General features: G+C 44.6%; 2 protein-coding genes and 1 long non-coding RNA gene across 5 annotated transcripts in view; 2 read left to right on the plus strand and 1 right to left on the minus strand.

The window, feature by feature from the left end:
* Positions 1 to 5,857, minus strand: part of DNAJC3 (DnaJ heat shock protein family (Hsp40) member C3) — a 30,462-nt gene extending 24,605 nt beyond the window's left edge. Inside the window, exon 1 of the mRNA XM_064408433.1 lies at positions 5,669 to 5,857. Coding sequence (XP_064264503.1) covers positions 5,669 to 5,750 — 82 coding nt within the window. The 5' untranslated portion in view covers positions 5,751 to 5,857. The remainder of the gene's footprint in view (positions 1 to 5,668) is intronic.
* Positions 5,858 to 6,021: 164 nt separating this feature from the next.
* Positions 6,022 to 7,709, plus strand: LOC135293833 (uncharacterized). The gene is made up of 2 exons (XR_010355924.1): positions 6,022 to 6,306; positions 7,373 to 7,709. It is a non-coding gene; the product is annotated as an uncharacterized LOC135293833 (long non-coding RNA).
* A 3,794-nt stretch (positions 7,710 to 11,503) lies between these two features.
* The window catches only part of DZIP1 (DAZ interacting zinc finger protein 1), a 37,279-nt gene continuing 28,022 nt past the window's right edge, over positions 11,504 to 20,760 (plus strand). The window contains exons 1-5 of one of the 3 annotated variants that reach the window (XM_064408435.1): positions 11,504 to 11,590; positions 13,350 to 13,504; positions 14,614 to 14,683; positions 14,759 to 15,253; positions 19,867 to 19,951. In XM_064408435.1, coding sequence (XP_064264505.1) covers positions 14,681 to 14,683; positions 14,759 to 15,253; positions 19,867 to 19,951 — 583 coding nt within the window. In that variant the 5' untranslated portion in view covers positions 11,504 to 11,590; positions 13,350 to 13,504; positions 14,614 to 14,680. The remainder of the gene's footprint in view (positions 11,591 to 13,349; positions 13,505 to 14,613; positions 14,684 to 14,758; positions 15,254 to 19,866; positions 19,952 to 20,760) is intronic. The other 2 variants (XM_064408434.1, XM_064408436.1) reach the window with 2 other exon arrangements.

The following is a 20,760-nucleotide window of genomic DNA, read 5'->3' on the forward strand; positions in this document are numbered from 1 at the left end:
AAGTCACATCCTCCTGCACTTTAGGTAATGTCAGGTCTTTTCCAACCTAAGGGATTCTGAGACTCTGTAAAGCACCCTGCAGTCTAATAACCTCATAGCATGTCCCAGTTAGCATGTGTCAAAGGACACAAGACATTGCTTTGCACCCCACTGTGACAAGGCACCAAATCCACACACGCAGTAACACAGTCTGACTTTCAATTCCAGAAGAATCTGGAAAGCACTCGTAACACACACAAGCAGCAAATACACACAGGTTCTAAGTAAAAATTCATTACCCTGAAGGTAACTCAACACTTAACTGAGAACTGTTTGGCTACTTAAGAGATTGGCTTCTCATCTACCACACTTGTCTCATCTTCATAATTTCCAGGGCAAACTTCTACAGGACTGCAAGTTTAGACAAACAAAATTCTCACTCCTTTTTCCTTCAACCAGTAGCATGAAAACCATACTAAAGTGGTAAGTCTTTGAAGTGCCAGTTTGAGTTTCAAGCTAATAAACTGCTGCTGCTCAACCAACAGGGAAAGACTATTGTTGAGAAGAAATGAGCAGCCAAGTGCAAGTACATGCTGTACGTACACATCAACTCAGCAACAGCTTTTTCGCTTGTCCTGCTTCCTGCAGTCTTCACATCAGGGCAGAATTCCACTACAAATTACTCACCAGCTTATAACTATTAAAAAACTTTCACACTAGAAAAATTTTCATTTATTAAGAGGATACCCTATGCCTAGATTTAAGCAAGGCAATATACTGAAATCCTGAATAAGCGCATTATATTAAAACCTAATTATTTATAACTTACTTCACTCAGATTTTGCCCTGAGCTGATTCAGATAGGCACCTTAAATACAAAATGCAGCAGCATTCCAAAGCTGTTTCTTAAACCCAAATAAAAATATTACAGTACAACTGATCGAAGGAAAGTATATCCAAACTTCTCACATTGAAAGGTGGTTAAACAACAATGTATTTGTAACCAACAAACAGTAACTTCTTATCATCAAATCACCACAATTGTAGATGTAGGAGCTCTCAATACCTGGGATCCTAATTTATATTTTCTTTTCTACTCCATTTTACAGCTCATAATTCTTTGAATTCCACATAAGAAAATCCTTGAGCTGTCTATACCAAAATGAACAAAATCCCCTCTGCATCCACTAGAGAAAGCTCTATCTGCTAAAAGACTGACAATAAGTCAGCACACTGGATTCCAGGGCTTCAACTCAATTATTTGTTTTAGAACAATGATAGAAAGCATTAATGGAAATTACTTCATGAAGTCCCAAATTTTCAGTGAATATTTTTTGTTTAAAAATGGTAGATGGATTTAAAACTATCTACATGATAAATAATTATTATTTGAGGATCTTACTAAATGATTCATTTTAAAGGCAATTCTAGGCATGTAAAAAATGTATTCCCATTTTATGTGTCCAATTTGCAGCAAAAAAGGACATTCTTCCTGGCCCATTTTCCTTCACTAGCTTAATGCTTCAATCATCAAGTAGTCCAGCATCCTTTAAAATGACAAAGCAAGTATAAGAAACACAATGAAAAAACTAAGAACTGAAAAAAACCCTCACCCTGGCTTTGGAAGCATGCTAGCGGTAAAGCAGGTATAAAACTATAAACAGACTGAAGGATTTAACATGACCCAATATCAACTAAAAATTCTTTTCATCCCTTCAGTGTTTCCCCACACACAAATACCTGAAATCTTTCAAAATTTGTCACCTGGAGTGGTATCCTAGAATTGGGCTATAAATTACTCTTTGATGGACTTTCCATCTACCCAAATACGGCATTCAATTCCCACAGTCTCAGGTATCCTTGTTTTACATTCAGTCACATCAGGATAGCTCCAAGAATACGTTTTTCCACAGTAAGACGTACCTACACAGTTTAGTGTCTTTCAAATATGTTGTGTACAGTACAGTTTTACAGTTACATAATACTTTAGGAGGAAGAGCCATCTTTTTCCTTGAAAATAATGAAGACAATTACTAAAACAAATGAGAAAGGTGCCCACTGATAGCAAACAAGTAATAAAAGCAGGAGCAACATGGATAGATAAAGAAGCAAATTGTGAAGTCCTCTAGATTCCCTGTAAAATACATTAAGCATTGGCATACATTACACTGTACATTAAACCTCAGCTCTGCAAGTTGCTGAACATCATAAATTGGTGCATGAATCTCCAGGAGCAGCCTGCATCATCAGCCTAGCAATGATGAAAAGTGACATTTACCATAACTACTCAGGAACACCCTGCACTGACCTGATGGTTGGGCTGCTTATTCACAGAAATCTTTGCTTATTCATTTTCTGGCTGTAGTCAAACAATTGCTCTAAATAAAGCAGCCCACAGTAGACATCTGAAAACTGATAACATAAGCACAGGAGTCCAAGGACTCAAATTCTCTGCAACCTATTTGGATACCTACGCACTCTTTGGTCTGGGAACGAGCCTAAGAAGTAAAGTTCAGCTGGAGCAAAAAAAATCAGCAAGCCTCACCTCACAGAGCTCTTTACAACAGATACACATTGGTGAGCTGGATACCACAGGCCCAGTTGAAGAAGCTCTGCATACTCCACCAAGCAACTAAATTTACCCAAGAGATGTGCAAGCTTCCCATTATTTTTAAAAATGTCCATGTATTTTAATTTGAATATAATTTCTAAAGACTGCCTACGTGTTAAATATTCACCCTGGGCCTCAAACAACCACACACATGAGCTGTTAAATCAAGTCAAATATTCTGGATAAATTCAGAGCCTGTAGTCCATGCAAGTCTGGGACAAGAGTCTAAGAGTCAAAAAAAATTAAATAAACAAAAGCCAAACCAACACAAACAAACCAAATAAACACAAACCCCCAGACTATTTCCATATAATTGGTACTAACCCTGACAACTCTTCAAGGGACAACAATCAGAAGCTGCAGGGAAAACAAGCAGGTGCAGCTAACCTGTTTTTCCAGTTAAATACACTCACTTGAAATAAATTATAACTTCCTGGTAGGATTTTTGTTTTATTAGGACAATTGGTGCTAATATGTAGGCACCCAAGTCTACAGACTTGAACTATATCCCTGTATAATTGGCCCCATCCACATTGCAAAGACCGCAAGAAAGCCCTACAACTTGAGAATAGTTTTAAGATGTTACATTTGTCTACACACTCCTGTTTTTCCCCCTGCAGAATTTCCACCTACTTTTTTTCTAAATCTTGTTTCCAAGCTGAGTAACAAGATTATGAAAACAAACAGAATTAGTTCCTACTGTGTACCACAACCGGTTGTTTGAACGATAAAGCAGCAGCATGCATGCCATTAATCTTAATTGCATTCATCTAAACCTTTATTTTTCTCCCATAGAGCTTAATGGTTGCCTTATCTTGTTAGGAGAGTGGAAGATCCTGCTTTTGCAACATTTTTATCAGAATGACCCTGAATCTCAAGTTTGCTGTTATTTTTCAACAGTTTGGTCTTTGCTTTAAGTGTATTTGCTAACACGATTTTGAAGAATGACACTGAACTAAGATATGCACAAGCACCAACAGTTTCAGAGGCAACACTTCTGAGGTTCACAAGGAGCCTCAGAGTACACAGCAGAGATACGTGCAACTTCCACCCTTCAAGTTTTCACTCCCTCCGTTTGCAAAGGAAGTTGGTAAACACAGCAAAGACTGACAGACAAAAAAAAGCCCCACCCTCAAGTAGCCTTTGTATTTGGGGCCAATAAAAAAACCAAAAAAGCTCCCAAACTTAGGGGGAAAAAAAAAAGGTGGGGGGGGAAAGAAACACTTAATGCTTGTGGTCTGACAGTAACAAACTGAGCTCTGTATACTCAGAGCCCCTTTATTCTTCCCCATATTACATTTCCTTTCTTCTGCTCTGAGGAAGGAGAGGGGAAAAAATGAACAACACTCCTTTATTCCTCCTCAGCCACCTCTTTTTGTTGTGATAAGTGTGGACAAACAGCAGTGAAGGATGAATCTTACCAAAAGAGGATCTGTGCCAAATTCGTCACAAACTGAGGTGAAGAGGAGGAATCAAAACCATTTTTACTAAGTGTATTTACCAGCCAGATATAAATAGTATTCATTGCCATCAACTGTGAGATACAAAATTAATAGAGAATGACTCTTCCAGATTCATGAATCAGATGACAAAAGGCAGACTTCTATTATCAAGACATCAAGATACAAATTTAAATGCAACTATGAACACCTTTGAGCTCAAAGACTACCAATATTTGTGGGGAAATGAACCTAGATACTTAAATAAATTCTCTAACTATACATTCTGAAAAATTAACTCATGAACTAAGAAGTCAATGAATTCAGTAAATAAGATCCAGTACCACCACTTCTCATTCTATTACTGTGCTCTACAGCTTTATTAACTGAAGTTAAGACAATGTCCCCCAAATTAGGAAATGTGCTATACCCAAACAGCCATTAAACCACATACATGAAATAGGCTGGCAACTCTAAATTATGAATTTAGAGAGAGAATATGGAGCACCACTGCCACAATCTAAAGGTGGGGGAGGAACAGTATGCTCTGACAAAAGTTACTATTTGTCTTCTAACACTACTAGAATGCATATTAAAAAAAAACAAAAAGGCAAATTGACATCACAGTCTAATGCAGGGTGTCTTTGCCACAGTACGTTCCTGCTGTCACCTGGCCAGCTGAACTATTATTTTATTTAGTGTATCAACTGAATTTTTAATGTTAACCTATATCTTCCTTAAGCCCATAGCCTTTTTCTGACTACTGACAGCTTCAGTACCACTTCCATCTGCCACTGGCAGGTAAAGAATGTCCCTCAGGTGAAACCCTGACTGTAACCACCACTCCATAACAGTTAGAAACTTAATAGCAGTCTGTGAATAAAAGTCTGGCTACACAGGTGTTGCCGGCAGTGTTCTATGAAAGTAAATAAGCTGCACAAAGCACAGATAAGCTGAACTTCAAATACTAATGCTGAGAGGTGGGAAAAAAAAAAAAACCAAAACCAACAAAAGAACAACAGAAACCATAACAACAAAACAAAACCAGAACCAATTCAACGCAACCATCAAAAGCCTCAGCGAATCTTTAAGTATGGTACTAATACTGGCTGCGGCTGAGAAGGGCAACTGGAAAAGCCTTTGAACTTCGGAACTACACCAAATCCACAGAGGGGAGTGCGAAATTCACGGCTAGCACAGAAGGGCCAGTGCTGGCACTCGAGGGCAGTGGGCTCAGAGCGGCGGCCCCGGCCCGTCCGTGAGCAGGCCGGGAGCGCCCGGCGCACACACTGCGAGCCAGCGCACCGCCAGGAGCTCCCACTAACCCCGACAGGTCACCGGCTGCGGCCGTGCCCTCCTTACGCGCCCTTCGCCGCAGCCCGAGTGATGAGGTGGCAGCGCTGCACCTCCCTCCTCGCACCCTTTCCCGAAATGTGCCCCCGCTCAAGACACCACGGGCCCGGGCAGGCGGGGGTGCGGGGTGTGCGCCCCGCCGCCACGGCGGACCCCGCGCACCCCGACAGGAGGGACGGAGGGAGGGCGACCAGCCGCCAGCCACCGCGGCCGAAGGCCCAGCCCCGACGGGCCGCGGCACGGCCCCCCGGCAACGCAGCCCCACAGGGACCCCGGCCCGGCTCACCCTGGTACTGCAGGTCGAAGAGAACGAGCAGGAAGGGCAGCGCGGAGCCCAGGCGCCCGGCGGAGGCAGCGGGGGACACCATCTCCTCCTGCTCCGTCGCCGCCCCCTGTCCCGACAGCGGCGGCTCCGGGCCGGGCCCAACCGAGCGGCGGCTCCAGCTCCTCCGGGCAGGGTCGTGGGCGACGCTGATTGGCCGCGCCGCGCGCGCCCGCCCCTGCCTGCCGCCCGCCGCCGGACGTGAGGGAGCGGCGCGAGCGCGCGCGGCCCCGCCCCGGCGCGGCGCCTCACCGAACATGGCGGCGCGGCGCAGCGGGGATGGCGGCGCTCCGCCCCGGGCTGCCCGCTGAAAGGCGCACGGGGGTGCCTGGCTGCGTCTGCATTTCATCTCCTGTCTCTTTGCTCGCTCACGCTGTGCTCGTCTTGACATCCCTAGAGTCAGAAGTAGTTAAAGATTTGCCCAGAGAATGAAAATCGGATTGGGAAATACAATCTTGCCTTACCACAGAAGGACAGAATTTCCTAAGTTAGAAGGGATCCATCAGGATCATTAAGTCCAACTCCTGGCCCTGCACAGGACATCCCAAGAGTCACACCCTGTGCCTGAGAGCATTTTCCAAAGGCCTCTTGAGCTCTGTCAGGCTGGTGCTGTGAGCACTGCCCTGGGAGCCTGTTCCAGTGCCCAGACACCCTCTGGGGGAAGAACCTTTTTCTAATATCCAACCTGAACTTCCCCTGACACAACTCCAGGCCATTCCCTCCGTCCTGTCACTGTCCAGAGAAGAGATCAGTGCCTGCCCCTTCTCTTCCCCTCACGAGGAAGCTGTAACTGCACTGGGGTCTCCCTTCAGTCTCCTCCAGGCTGAACAGACCAAGTGACCTCAGCTGCTCCTGATATGGCTTCCCCTCTAGGCCCTTCTTCCTCATGGCCCTCCTCTGGACACCCTCTGACAGCTTCATGTGTTTCTTGTATTGTTGCACTCAAAACTGCACACAATATTCAAGGTGAGGCCACACCACTGCAGAGCAGAGTGGGACAATCACCTCCCTATACTGCAAAGCAATATAGCTGAAATATAAAAACAATTTCAAAGGGATTAATAAAAATTAGGCTGGTTTCTGAAACAAATTCCTCCAGAAGTCTTGAGTTTGGCATGAAAGGGTGGGTGACAAAGACTACACTAATGTTCAAAGTGCTGGAAAGACAGAAAACTAAGGAATTTCTCCTGAGTTGCTGCTGGTAATATATAGTAACATCAGAGGGCAGCAATTAGCAAGGAATGACTTCTCAAGCTACTCATTGCTTCAGAGACAGTGAACTGAATAAGGTGACATTTGTTGGAGGTAGTTCTATCTGTGGAGAACCCTGGTATGCTTAGTGATACAACTGATAGATACAATTTCATTAATGATCTCGATTCCAAAACCACCCTAACAAAAGTTTCCTGATCCAGGAAGAATATAAAAGCAATGTAGCTTTTATAGACGTTGTTTTGCTATTCTCAGTAGCAACACAAGGTAGTATTCTCAGGACTACTTCTTGTAAGAGGTTTCTCAGTCCTTGTACCTCGTTTTTGTTCTCACCTATGTACATCCCTGTCAGAAACTTAGCTGTGATGGAGCTAAATAGTAATAGTAGTGCTAAATAGAAATCAATATAGAAATAGTAGTGTACATCTGCTTAACATGGGATTCTTGTTCATGTAGGCTCACATTTGGATTGGTGTTCACAGGAGAGGGCTGTGAGGAAATTCCTTCATCTGGGTACCTTAACAGTAAATGGAAACAGAAAGGCTCCTACTACCCATAGTTCAGCACAAGAACTTAATTTACATGCTGCAAACTTGCACTTGGAGAAGCTGATCTTTGTCATTGGACTTGAAAGGTAGTGTGAACGTCCAGTCTTGTCTAGGGCAAGGGAGTAAAATATTTAATTTATAAAAAGATGCCCTTATTAAAATGTGTATATATATTTTTTTAGGGCACAGAATATGTTTCAATTAAAATGCTACTCTGAAAATCAATAAAATTTGCTTCAAATATTGAGATACTGTTATTTTTCTGAAATAATTTTATTTTGAAAATATATGAAAAATGTTAACATAAATGAACTCTTCCTATTTCTTGATTGAAGTAATTTCTGAAATTTAGTCTATTTGCATAGTTTTGATTTTCCTGAAACTGGTTTTTTGTTTACCTGTCATTAATACATATATTTTTCCCAGCTCAACTGCAAGTTTCAAACCTCTGTGATACCACAAAGCTATTTTGCTTCTCTGGAATGCCTCTGATTTTACAAAATGTGAAAGATACCACTGACAAAGTGCTGTGCCATCACTGAAGGTGTTTGTTCTTATTTTATGTCTACCAAAACCAAACAAGCAAAGCTCGTACTTCCAAGCACTTAAACCAGAATTTAGAGCATGTATGTGTGCAGCCTTACCTCCGCATGCTCTAGCAGACACCTCCATACTCTTCCTTCCTAAGTTGAAGGACATCATCTCTCAAGACATTATTCATTCAAGTCACTGGCAACAGAAAACCCCTCATGCAGAATTTTACAAGTTCATGTAAGCCATTGGTCTGTGATGCCATCTAGAACCCTCTTTTCCCCACCCAACTTCAGGCTATTATAGCCATATCAGTGAAAATAGTTCCACATAGTAAAAAAGTGCAATGTAGTTGTTAGAAAAAGAAAAAGTATCTAATGTATGCCATTAAAAATTCATCTAGAGGTAGTTAAGTGTTAAAATCCAAGTATTTGCTTGTGTGACCTTTCTATTGTTGCAATTGCATCAACATGTCTTTGCAGACATTTCTCTATAGTTAAGTTGAATTCCCTCTGAGTTTGGAAGAAAGGAAGATAAATGAGCTGGCCATCTCAGTAAAATCCAGCTAGACTTGTTATGTGAGGAGAAACTTTTAAGAGAAACTATTTTATTTGAAGATAAAAAAGATTTAATTTGAAAATAGTCTGAAGCACGCAAACTTGAAAATAAAATGTATTAAACTACATACAGCAGTGTCTATTCAAACTACTTAATTGTGGCTGGTGGCCTTTGTTGGATTGAAGGAGGTGACACAAAAGGGTCAGGAGAGTGGTTCATTCCACCTTTCTTTTAAATATTTTGTTTTCCTGTGATAAAAATACATAGATTATTTCCTCAGATAAAATGAGTGATGGAAAGTTTGAACAAATGGAAGTATTATAGGTATTTTTCATGGTTTAAGCCCAGCCAGCAGCTAAGCTTGTTTGCAAATTGAAAAATGTGCTGTGGTGGGAACTGGCAGGAAGGAAAAGATTAAATAAACTAAGAATCTGGCTAGACTCATTATTATACTTGCACCATTCTGGTGAAGTCAACTTTCCACCAGAGTTAATGATTACTTGTATGCATCACTCTGAGAACGCTGTAGGAGAGAGGTTACTAAAGAGTCTATTTCTCAGTTCCCAAGACAGTTTGTCCACTGCCCTCTCAAATTAAAACATCTTGTACCACATGTGTAGTCCTCCTCCATACCACAAAATAGACCAATAACTTTTTCACCTAACACGTTGCATCTGTGCTCTGGGGGCACTGCCAGGCCTGGCTGTGCCTGCCCAGCCTCCCTCAGTGCCCAGTACCCCTGCTACTGAAATGTCCTGCTACTCAGGACATTTCCAAATAGCCATTGCCGAGATGGCATCATATTTCGCCCCACAATCAGAATACTCTCAATTTTCTGCTCTCCAGTTGCAGGTACCCTCTGTGAGTCCCACAAATACCTTGCAAATGCTCTTGGTCCTCTCCTAGTAAATCCACACAAGTTTTAGGAGAGTACTTTTGTCACCAAGGTATATAAGGGTAGAACTCAGCACTAATGTGGGTTAAAGAATACCCACCCTTGCCAAGTGAGGCTGTACCACTTACAGCTAGTAATTAAAGATTAATCAAGCTCTGGAACAAATTAAGAGTAAAAGAATGAAAGGGTGAGAACCACCCCTTCAGCATAAAAATCTCGGTTATAGCTCTCATCCAAGGCCTGCTTGTGTATTTTGTATTAAACAGACACTAGAATAAGCAACCAAAATCCACATTTCTGCATACTTCATATACCACTCCCCTCACCCACTGAAGAGCATTTCCAGCATTTTTGCACACAGTTAGCATTTACTTTGATATAAAAACCACTTTCATAGCAAGAGAGATCCTTAGAAGACATGCTGAATGGACTGTGGTGTTGCCATTAGGGCATTCTAAGGGCATGGGGTACAACATTTCTTGGGCACCCAAGGGCCTGCACTTGTTCATTTTGCTCTCTGAACGCTCCAACTATTCACATAAAGTGTTCATCAACTTGTATTGCATATTGACCTCTAGGCCTGACCCACAGAGGCTGTGACTGTCATACTGCAGGGTTTCAAAGTCCTTTCTTAGTTAAGGTTTACCACACTAAAGCATCTTCTTCTGGCAATGCCTGCTTTCATAGCCAAACAGATACAGATCTGCAGAAGCAAAAGTCACTAGTACGGAGGACTGGATGTCCCCATTTGATGTATGTTCAGACTAGCCTGATCCTCTGGATTGAACCTATTAGTGACTGAAGCATGCTGAGGTACCCTTGGAGCATCAAAAACTGAAGCACGGGAATGATTACCTCTTTTCTTAAAGCTGGTGTTCACAGCAAATGTGCCCCCATCTATACTGTCGCAACAGAATTTCATGGTTCAGTAAGGTAAATTAGTGTCTCAGTAAGTCTGGGTACTTTGGAAAACAAAGTGGTATATCCCTGGCCAAATGGAATTCCTAAATGAAGATTAGGTGTTGTAAATGTCTAATGATTACTTCCATCACTGAATTTGCCAGCATAATTTATATTAAATACAAACTGTTTGAAATTTTCCTTGTGGCCAAAAAGGCTGCACAACATTTGCAATTCAACAATTCAGAACACTTACAGGGAAGAGGAATCAAATCAGAAGGATTTGAGGCAATCTGTAGCTGTTGGAATTGTTCTATCTGCATGGTACAATACATATTTTCATTGAAAATAACAACTTCACCTGACATTACTCCGTTTAAGATACCTGCAGGAAAGCATACTCCCATCCTTATCCTGGTACTGGAACATGGTGTTTTCCTGCAAACGTCAGAAAACTCTCATGAAAGCTCCTCACCATCTCCCGTTGGAGATTATCGCTACGCTCGTGGTCCCTCGGGCTTCCCTGCAGCTCAGCAGGCAGGCGAGTCTCTGCAGCCGCACAAACCCCTTTCCAGCTCGGTGGGTACGCAGGATGCTGCAGATCCAGAGACCCCGCTCCAGCTCGGCGGGCAGATGGGATCCTGCAGCTCCTCAAGACCCCCTTTGCGGCAGGCAGGAGGGCTCCTGCAAGCCGCAAACCCCATCCATCTCGGTGGGCAGGCGGGCTCCTGCCCCCGCCCCACCGCTGCCCTGCCGCGCCGCCCGCCCCGCGCCGCCGGGGACTCCCCATCGCGCTGAGAAGTTCGCTGCTCCACAGGTTTAAACGTGTCGTGTTCGGCGACTGCGTGGCAAAACGTGCCTTGAATTTCCAAAGGCAGAATTTCCAAAGCTTGTTGTAACTTCCCTTGCATTTTACAAAAAGGGAGAAAAAAGGTTGCTTCTCGGTCGGAGAGGCTCAGGACCGGACCAAGACAAAGGACATCCCGCCTGGGCATCAACATCTGCGGGGCAGGTTTTCAAGGAGCGGGAATCGGCGGGCAGCGGGGGAGCCCTGCCTGCCTCGGCAGCCGCCCCCGCGGGCGGGCTCGGGGCAGCGGGGCCGGCGCGGGACGGGCCCGGCGGGGCCCGGGGGGCGCAGCCGCCGCGGCACCGCCGGTAACGGCCGGGGCGGGAGCGGCCGCAGCCCCGCCGCCCCTCCGCGCCCTGCGGCCGCCGCCGAGACCCGCGGAGCTGCAGCCGGAGGTGAGCGCAGGGGTCTCGCTTTCTGCCCCCCAGCCCGGGCGCTGGAGGGTGGCGGGAGGCAGAGCCCGGCGGGGCCTCTCCCCCGGGGCGGGCGGGAGGGAGCGGCGAGGCGGCCGCGCTCCGAAGCGGAGCCGGAGGTTTTGGCAGGCAGATGGAGCCCGGCTCAGGGCCTCCCGCAGGCCCGGCCGTGCTCGGCCGCCTCCCGAAGCGCCGGGCCTGGCTCGCGGACTCCGCCGCGGAGAAGCGCCGCTTTTCCCCCGTGCCGCCCGTCCCGGAGAGGAGGGGTGGCCGCGGGAGCAGGCGGTGCCATCCTTGACCGGGCCTCGCGGGTGGGTGGTGACCCTAAATTCCTCATGGACACAGCTCCCAGAATAGAGTAAAGCCGGCAGAAAGAAAAGGAAAAAAAGATCGAAAAGGGCCGCCTCCGTACTCTTTCTGTCTCCATCGAGATGCCTGGGTGGCTTGTGCCTCTTTTCAGCTTCGTGGTGCCCCTCCCATTCCTGGCAGTGTTCAAGGCCGGGTTGGATGGGGCTCTGAGTGGCCTGGTCTACTTAGAAGGTGACTCTGCCCATGGCAGTTGGTTGGAACTAGATGGTCTTTAAGGTGCATTCCAACAAAGACCATTATATGATGCATAGATGATGTACCACTGCAGGGTCACGTTCAGTTAAAGCAGGTTTAGTTGGAGCAGCATGCAAATCTGTATGGATATTCCTGACTAGATACATTGGTTGAGGAGAACAAGCCATCCTCATGTGAGGTTTACTTTGCTGGCTTTAAATAATGTTTGTTTATCTTTTTCTAATTAAACCCATGCATCTGTCAGTGAAAGGCCCTTATTTAATGTGTGCTTTTTCAGGCTTCTTCTGCTTGACACACAAAGTGGTAGCTTTCAAAATTCACATTTTCTGTAAAGAAATTTCTCCCATGTTACATAAATGGACCACATATTGGGCTTAGGTCTTTGGGAGTTAGATTTCATTATGTGTAATATGGCAGATCTATATTTGATATACATCAAATAAAGTTAAATAGATTTCTTTGAAGATTTGCTGGAGACTCTGTTCATGGAAAAGGAGGTGGTAAAAATGTCATTCTTGCAGGAGAAGACTGCAATGTTGCAGACATCACACAGTATCTTTTCTAAATTAAAAACAAGTGGCGTGGTAAGTGATGGAAGAATCTAAATGGAACTGAACCTTGGGTATAAGTGTGACCAGTAAGCTTAAAGTTCAAGGTCCAAAAAGCAACAGCCAACATAGAAATCTGCATAAAACTAAGAGCTTGTAATTTGCGAGGGTGCTCATGTTGGTGCACGTAGCAACATTGCTGGTATTTACTGGTGGACATGTTACTGTTTGTATTGGAGAGGGCGATGTTAAAAGTGCAGATGAGAGATGAGGTTCATTACAAGTTCCTAGGAGGTGAATGGAGGGAAATACTAATGGGGGTATGAACTATGTGGAGGAGCTGAAAGGGGACAGAGTAGGTCTAACAACATGGTTAGGATCTACATGATCTATGAGAAGAAAGTGAGGGCTTATTTTGTGTCAAGAAGAGAAGAAAAAGGGGTGCTCTAGCGGTGGCCTACAGTTACTTGAACAATTGTGGCAAAAATATTCAAAACATTTTTTGATCTTGGTAATAGCAGATACTTGGTGAGACATTAAGAAATATGTTGTCATCAGGAGGAGAGCACAGACATGCTACAGGTTGTACAGGGAGGTGATGGATTGTCTGTTCATCTTAAATGCCACAGGTGATGTGAACTAGTGTGCTGCAGAAATTTGGACTGGACAATGATCACCAGAGATCCCTTGAGAACATCTCTGTGAGTCTATAACGCATGATGTAGAGGAACATATGGAATGGAGTGTATGACCATATATATATTGTGTGGCTGCTCTTGGAGAGGTATGTATCTAGGAATGACCAAGAGGATGAGAAACTAAAATATGTGTGGAAGGGATGGAAAAGTTAGGGAGGTATAAATGTGGAACATGGCAGTAAGGCAGACGTAGCTAGGGGACTGAAACATTAAGAAATGGTAATAGGAAGAGCAGGTTTTTGGAGAAGAGTGGTAAGGATGAGTGAGGGAATAGGGCGATTTTGTATGATGGAGGAGAAAGATGCTGCTGCTTAGAAACAGTGTTTGAAGCAACTGAGCAGGAGCGAGGAAAACACCAAACTGGGGAGCACTGGGAATTGAGGTGGGGCAGGGATATAGGCAGAAGTTGTTGGTTGCATTGAAGAAAACCATGGATGGTAAAGTAGGTGATGTACACAAGGCATGAGGTGTTTGGTATTGGTAGAATGAGACAGGAGCAACAGATGTGGTGGGGTTGTGGGGTTGTATGGTTGCAAGAGTGGGTCTGGTGTGTGCAGATACCAGGCAGAGGTGTGTTGATCCATTGAGTGAGGACAGCATGCGGAAGCAGCATGCAAAGTGTGTGACTGTGTTAAGTTGAGGAAGGTGTTTGAAAGCACCCAGGAGGAGGTTGGTGTGTGGGCATTGGGAGGGGTATGTTGAGTTGAGTTAGGCGAGGCTGGAGAAGGGCACAGGACAGCACAGGGGTAGAGGAGTGTAAGTCATGGCAGAGTGAGAAAGGTTGGAGTCAGAAGCAGCACGGAGGAGGTACAGGACGGAGCGGCACACTGATGCAGTGAACGGGCAAGCAGGCTGGCATGTACAGACTTCAAAGTGCAGGGAATGTGGAGAGAGGAAGCGTATACTGTGTAGCTGTGTAAGGATGCAGAAGAGCGGAGCCGAGGATACGTTTGGTGATGGGAGCAGTGTGTGAAGATGGTAAAGGATGCGCTGCGTGCGGGGCAGCGGGAGCACCGGGACCCGCGGGAGAGAGCTCCTTAGCGCGGCGCTGCTGTGGAGGCGTCGCGGGAGAAGGATGCCGGGAGGGAGGACAGGATTCGTGCCGAGCTCGGAGCCGACGGGCCGTGGGGCGGGGAGCGGCGGGGCGGGCGGGAGGCGGCACAGCCCGGCGTCACTGCCGCCTCCCGTGGCGCAGGCCGGGGCTGCTATAGCGACGCGGAGGACGCCGGCGCCGAGCGGAGCCGCGGGGACGGAGCCCGGACATGGTGAGCGCCGGGCCGGGCGGGCGGGCGGCGGGCGGGGAGTGCCGGCCGGGGCTGAGCCGCGTCTCTCTCCCGCAGCCCTTCTCCCAGCGCACCTATCACCCGCCGGCGACCGGGCCCGGCGCGGGGCCGGCGGCGTTTCCCGCGTTCCAGTTCCGCGTGCGGCACGAGAACCCGGACTGGCGGCGGCTGAGCACCGTGGACGTGGAGCGGGTGTCGCGGGAGGGGGACGTGGCGGTCCTGCAGGCGCACCTGGAGCATGTCACCTTCTGCAGCGCCGAGCGGGAGTGCTGCCCGCACTGCCAGGGCCCCGCAGACCCGCTGCTGCTGAAGCTGCTGCGCCTGGCGCAGCTCTCTACCGAGTACCTGCTGCACTCCCAGGAGTACCTCAGCGGCCAGCTCGGCAGCCTGGAGGAGGCCCTGAGAGAGACGCAGGCCCAGCGTGACCAGCTGGGCAAGGAGGTGGCCCAGCGCTCGCAGGAGATCCAGGTGCTTAAGGAGGAATGCCGACGGAGGAAGAAGATGATCAGCACCCAGCAAATGATGCTGGAGGCACGAGCCAACTACCACCAGGTGAGAGGAGAGGGCCTGCTGGCCGAGTCACCCACACCTTGTCAGCTCTGAGCCTGCTGGGATGGGCAGCAGAGCAGCCCAGCTCTGCTGGGGTGCAGTTGCTTGCTGGGTGAAAGGCTGGAACTGCAAGGACCAGTGACCTTCCAAAAGGAAGTGCATTGCTGGCACTTGTTTTCTGTGTTTCAGAGACTCTTGAGAGAATACTACATCATCTTTAACAAATCTTCTTTTTACTAACAGGTGCTCTTTACTCTTGGATTCGCTTTAGATGCACCTGAAATGTCAGATGCACACACATACAAAACCTGTGATAAACATGTTACTACTTTGTTGTGTTGCTGTCTTTCCTTGTCTGCCAACTGCATGGTCAGAAAACACATGGGGCAAATGCATCGGAACTGATGCTGAGCCGTAATGCACTGTCTGTGAGAAGTCACTGTCCTGCACTGATGGTCTCCATGCACAAAGTTTCTGCTTGCATGTGTTACTCAGAGGTGACTCAGGCAAGATGGTAAAGAGCTTCAGGGAGTTAGCTCAGCTCTGATTCCAGAACAATCTGTTCCTAAAGGGTCTTCCTTAAGAACCTTAATACACAGCTGTTCTGACTGAGGCATCATGGCACTCTGTTTTTGTTGGGAGGGGCTTTTTGTCTCACTACAACAGTGTGGTAGTTTGCTCTAAGTGTTTTTCAGTGCCAGTATTTTCAGGTTTCAGGAATGCAAATTTTGGCTTCAACTGTAATCTGAAGTCTAAAGGGTAGACTGGACACAGACTTGACATGATTTCAGGCTAGCCCTGTATGTTTAAGCTTACATGCAAAGTTGAATATTTAAGACATCAGCTAAGTTGGCTCAAGTGTTTCTGTAAGGGAAAAGGTCCTTATGCCCCAAGAGTAGAACTATACATGAGGCAAGGTTCATGCATTCAGTTGTTATTCTCAAGGACAAGCTGCTGATATGGTATTATTTTTAAAAAAACCTTTATGCAACTCACAAAGCAGTTTGTCCTGTGTTGCAAAATATAAATGTGTCATTTTATGTGTAAACTTAAATAGCTCTCATACTGTGATTGCCAAATATTATCACATTTTCCAGAAATTTGCACCTGTCTCTGTGGAAGCTGAAAAGCATGGTAGTGAACTTGTCTCATTGCTAATCTGTTCAATGGCATTTGCAGAAAAACAGAGATTTCCCATTTGTAATTTGATTTCATATAAAGTAAACTTCTGATCTCTCCTCCCCCCTTTCAGTCTTCTGTTTCTTGTCTCTAGAAGTTATTTAAGTTCACATGAGAAAAATGAGTTCAGGGAATGATGTTGAACAATACCCGAAGTTCCTACAGTGTTTTCAGGATTCTGAGTTTGAATGCCGAAATAAATAAAACTCTTCCCAGTGTTTGTAAATGCAGGGTAGCAGTGTCATCAGTAAACAATAGCTCTGTGATATTTATCTTTGCCATGATCTTAGTTGCTAGATAATAGGAGCTCTTCTGGTGTTCCTGAGAGGGTAGTTCAGATTCCATCCTCTCAAAGTCTTGGATGTTTTGCAAATAAGCCTGTTTCTTGTTTACAAATAAGCATTTTTTGGCAGAGGTGCACTTTACTAATGTAAACATTTTAGAATTCAGATGTAATGCCTTTAATCCAAGATCAATATAAGTGTAACCATAAATGCTACTATAAAATGGTATTGATACCTACAAGTCATAAATTTAAGTCTTGTTGGTCAGTGCCTTCATGTGAGTAATACAAATTTAATTTTAAATAATATTTTTCACTTTTTTGATACTTTGTTCAGGAATCTTACATTCTCGTGTACAATGTGGGCATAAAGTGCATATTGTAGTTAACACTGAAAAGTAGTTGCAAGAAAAGTGTTGCATAATTCAAAACCTAAATATTCCCTATGTTAATCTTGTTTCCTGCAGTAAGAGCTTTCTTTCACTATCAGCAAGTCAAACTGACATGAAGTTTGTGCTTGACTGGATAACATTATTTCACAGCCAATTTAGTTCTGTAAATTGTGTGCAATCTGCTACACTGTAAGCTCCCATTTGGTTGGCAGTAATGCTTTGCTGCCATATTATATTACTTTATTTTGGTTTTATATTAGGTCTTGCATTTGCTCAGCAAAATTTGTCTTAATTATTTATGGTTTTAGTGTTGGCTGAAAAGTGTATTTTATAGGATACCCAACTACCAGTGGCAGCATTTTAAATGTAATATGAAATTTAAATATAGTACGAAATCTGGGAATCTCACATAATCACAGAATCATTTAGCTTGGAAAAGACCTCTGAGGTCATCAAGTCCAACCTTTGACTGATCAACATCTTGTCAACTAGACCATGGCACTAAGTGCAGTGTTCATTTATTTCTTGAACACCTCCAGGTGGTGACTCCACCACCTCCCTTGGCAGTCCATGCCAATGTTTAACCACCCTTTTAATGTAGAAATTCCTTCTGATGTCCATCCTGAACCTTCCCTGTCACAGCTTGAGGCTAAATCCTCTTGTCCTGTCATTTGTTGCCTGGGAGAAGAGGCTGACCCCTGTGTAATTGCATCCTGCTTTCAGGCACTTGTAAAGAGTGATAAGATCTGAGCCTCCTTTTCTGCAGGCTGAGCACCTCCAGCCCCCTCAGCTGTGCCTGGTAGGTCTTACCCTCCAGACCTTTCACCAGTTCCATTGCCCTTCTCTGGACATGCTCCAGCAGCTCAATGTCCTTGTAGTGAGGGGCCCAGAACTGGACACAGGTTTTTAGGTATGGCCTCACCAAGGCTGAGTATAGAGTATCAGTGCTCTGGTCCTGCTGGCCACACTACTGCTGATACAAGCCAGGATGACACTGGCCTTCTTGGCCACCCGGGCACACACTGGCTCATGTTCAGCAGCTGTTGACCGACACCCTGAGGTCCTTTTCCACTGAGCAGCTTTATAGAGACTGCCCCAAGCCTGTAATGCTGGAGGGGGTTTTGTGGCTGAAGTGAAAGACGTGGTGCTTGGTCTTGCTGTACCCCATAAAGGTGGCCTCTGTCTGTCAATCTATCCTATCCAGATCCTTCTGCAGAGCATTCCTACCCTCCAGCAGATCAACATTCCTGTTCAGTTGGTGTTGTCTGCAAATTTACCTAAGGTGCACTCAATCGCCTCATCGAAATCATCAATAAACATATTAAACTGGGCTGTCCCCAACACTGATCCCTGGGGACATGACAGTGACCAGATGCCAACTGGATGCAACATCACCACAATCTCTGGGCCTGGACATCCAGCTAGTTCTTAACCCAGAGAAGAGTGCACCTGTCCAAGCCATCAGCTGCCAGCTTTTCCAGGAGAATGCTGTGGTAGATGGTGCTGAAGACTTTGCTGAAGTCCAATAGGCAATATCCACAGCCTTTCCCTCATCCACTAGGGAGGTCACCTGGTAATAAAAGGATCAGGTTAGTCAGGCAGGACCTGCCTTTCCTAAAGCCCTGCTGGCTGGGTCTGATTGTTTGGTTGTCCTGTGTGTGATCATACTAAAGATGATCTGTTCCAGAACATTGCCAGGCAGCAAGGTTGGGCTGACAGGCCTGTAGCTCCCCAGATCCTCCTTCTGGCATTGATTATGGTGACAAGATCTTGAGCCTGTTAAGGTGGTTTCTTACTGTCATGTCACACTGATAAGTAAAAATTACTTTTTTGAGTGTCTGTGGTTTGTTAAAATGTATTTATTTGAAAAAAAAGTATGAGATAGAGGTAATGAATGACCCTAAAGTGATGAGGGGTCCTCATGCATAGTCTTAAAGTATGTTAAAGAGTTTGTAGATGCGGCTTCTGTCCTTGTACTACCCATCTATTTTTAATATATTCTGAACATTAGTAGAATGTATTTTGAAGGTGAACACAAAGGGTATTTCGAAAAGGGTGGGATCCAAATTTGACTTCAAATTTATATTCAAAACTAGTAGGTTAATTATAGAAACTGTAATTGAAAGAACTATGTGCTTCAGAAGGATTCTAGGCGGCATACTAATGTAGCTACATACCTTTTCTTACAAAACTGTGTACTGTTACTTTACTTTGTTTGAAATGTCTGAGTATTTTACATGTCCTTGAGTATTGCCATCTTACAACTCATCTCAAACCCATCTTTACTGGTTTTTTCCAGCTGTGGGGTGCTGTAATTTCTGGTGTTGCATGAACCTTAAGAACACCTGAGTTACTAGTTGGCTGGAGTCTGTGTATTGTGCTGAAGAGGGTTGTCATGCCTTTTCTTTATAGCTCTCTACCTACCATTATCTGCGGTTTATATATGAATTTGAACTTGCTTGGCCAGAGTCTGTTCTATTCAGTTTGTACAGTGCCTACCACAATCAGATTCTTGCTCATGACCATAACTGTGAAATGTTAAATAGCATTAATATAATAATGACTTTACAGTAATTGGGTGCATGAGAATTTTTATTCTTATTCTTGTGAGATGCAACTTGTTAAAGTTACCTTCTTTTTACATATGAACAAAATGTAATAACCTGTTAAAAACATTAAGCACTGTATTTACCAAAAAGATGTTACTAATGTGTTTTTAACTGTTTGGGGTTTTTTTTTTGTTTTTGTTTTTTCCTTTGTAGTGTCCATTTTGTGAAAAGGCTTTTATGACCTATTCCTTTTTACAAAGTCACATTCAAAGGCGTCACCCAGGAGAGTCTGAGATCGGTATGTACTTTAATGTTATAAAAAAAATTGAGAGAGGTGGTTTAGAAAAGTGTAAATACCGTGAGGATGTGCAGTCTGTGATTCTGTGTAATTTGGAAGAAAAGTTTTTACTTTTCATTTTTGAATCACAGATCCCAGTTTGTGTGAATGCAAGTGCCACTGACTGATACAAGGTATTGGGCAACATATGTTTCAGTCTCTGGAAAATAACTAACAAACCCCTGTGTGCCATATTTGCAGCATCTTTTCAAACTTGCATTTCTGTTGAATACTTTAGCCAGTAGCACATTTCAGAACACAGTTCCTCTTTAGGCATGTATGTTATGAAGTTGTGGGTGAAATGAACAAGCTGCTCTAAGGAAAATAAATTTTGTAAATATATAATAATTGTTAATACAGAAATAGTCCACCCCACCTGAAATCAGTTTGAATAGGATTAGGGTCTCCTGAACCAAACTGACTGGAAAATGTAGTGAGAAAGAGAAACTGTTAAGAACAGTCTGACTTCATCTATCTATGATACTCAAGGTTGCTTTACCTCTAACTTGCATACTTTTTTCTCTCTTCACTAAAAGATGTTTAGTTTGAAAAACACTGATCTCTAAGATTCTTTAATTCATAACTAATTTCTCTCCTTCCTGGTAGGCTGCATTCTTATGATTTATTGCTAAGGACTAACAAGTAGCAGTGATTAGAAACAAGTTAGGAAAAAAGGAGCATTTGGGAGGAGAAAAAGTGGGAAGAATCTAATGAGGTCTGAAGTGTAGCTTGTCAGGCAAATGAAACAACAGCAAGAGTGAGAGGGGTCT

The sequence above is a fragment of the Passer domesticus genome, chromosome 2 (assembly GCF_036417665.1).
Source record: "Passer domesticus isolate bPasDom1 chromosome 2, bPasDom1.hap1, whole genome shotgun sequence".
Taxonomy (NCBI): Eukaryota; Metazoa; Chordata; class Aves; order Passeriformes; family Passeridae; genus Passer; species Passer domesticus.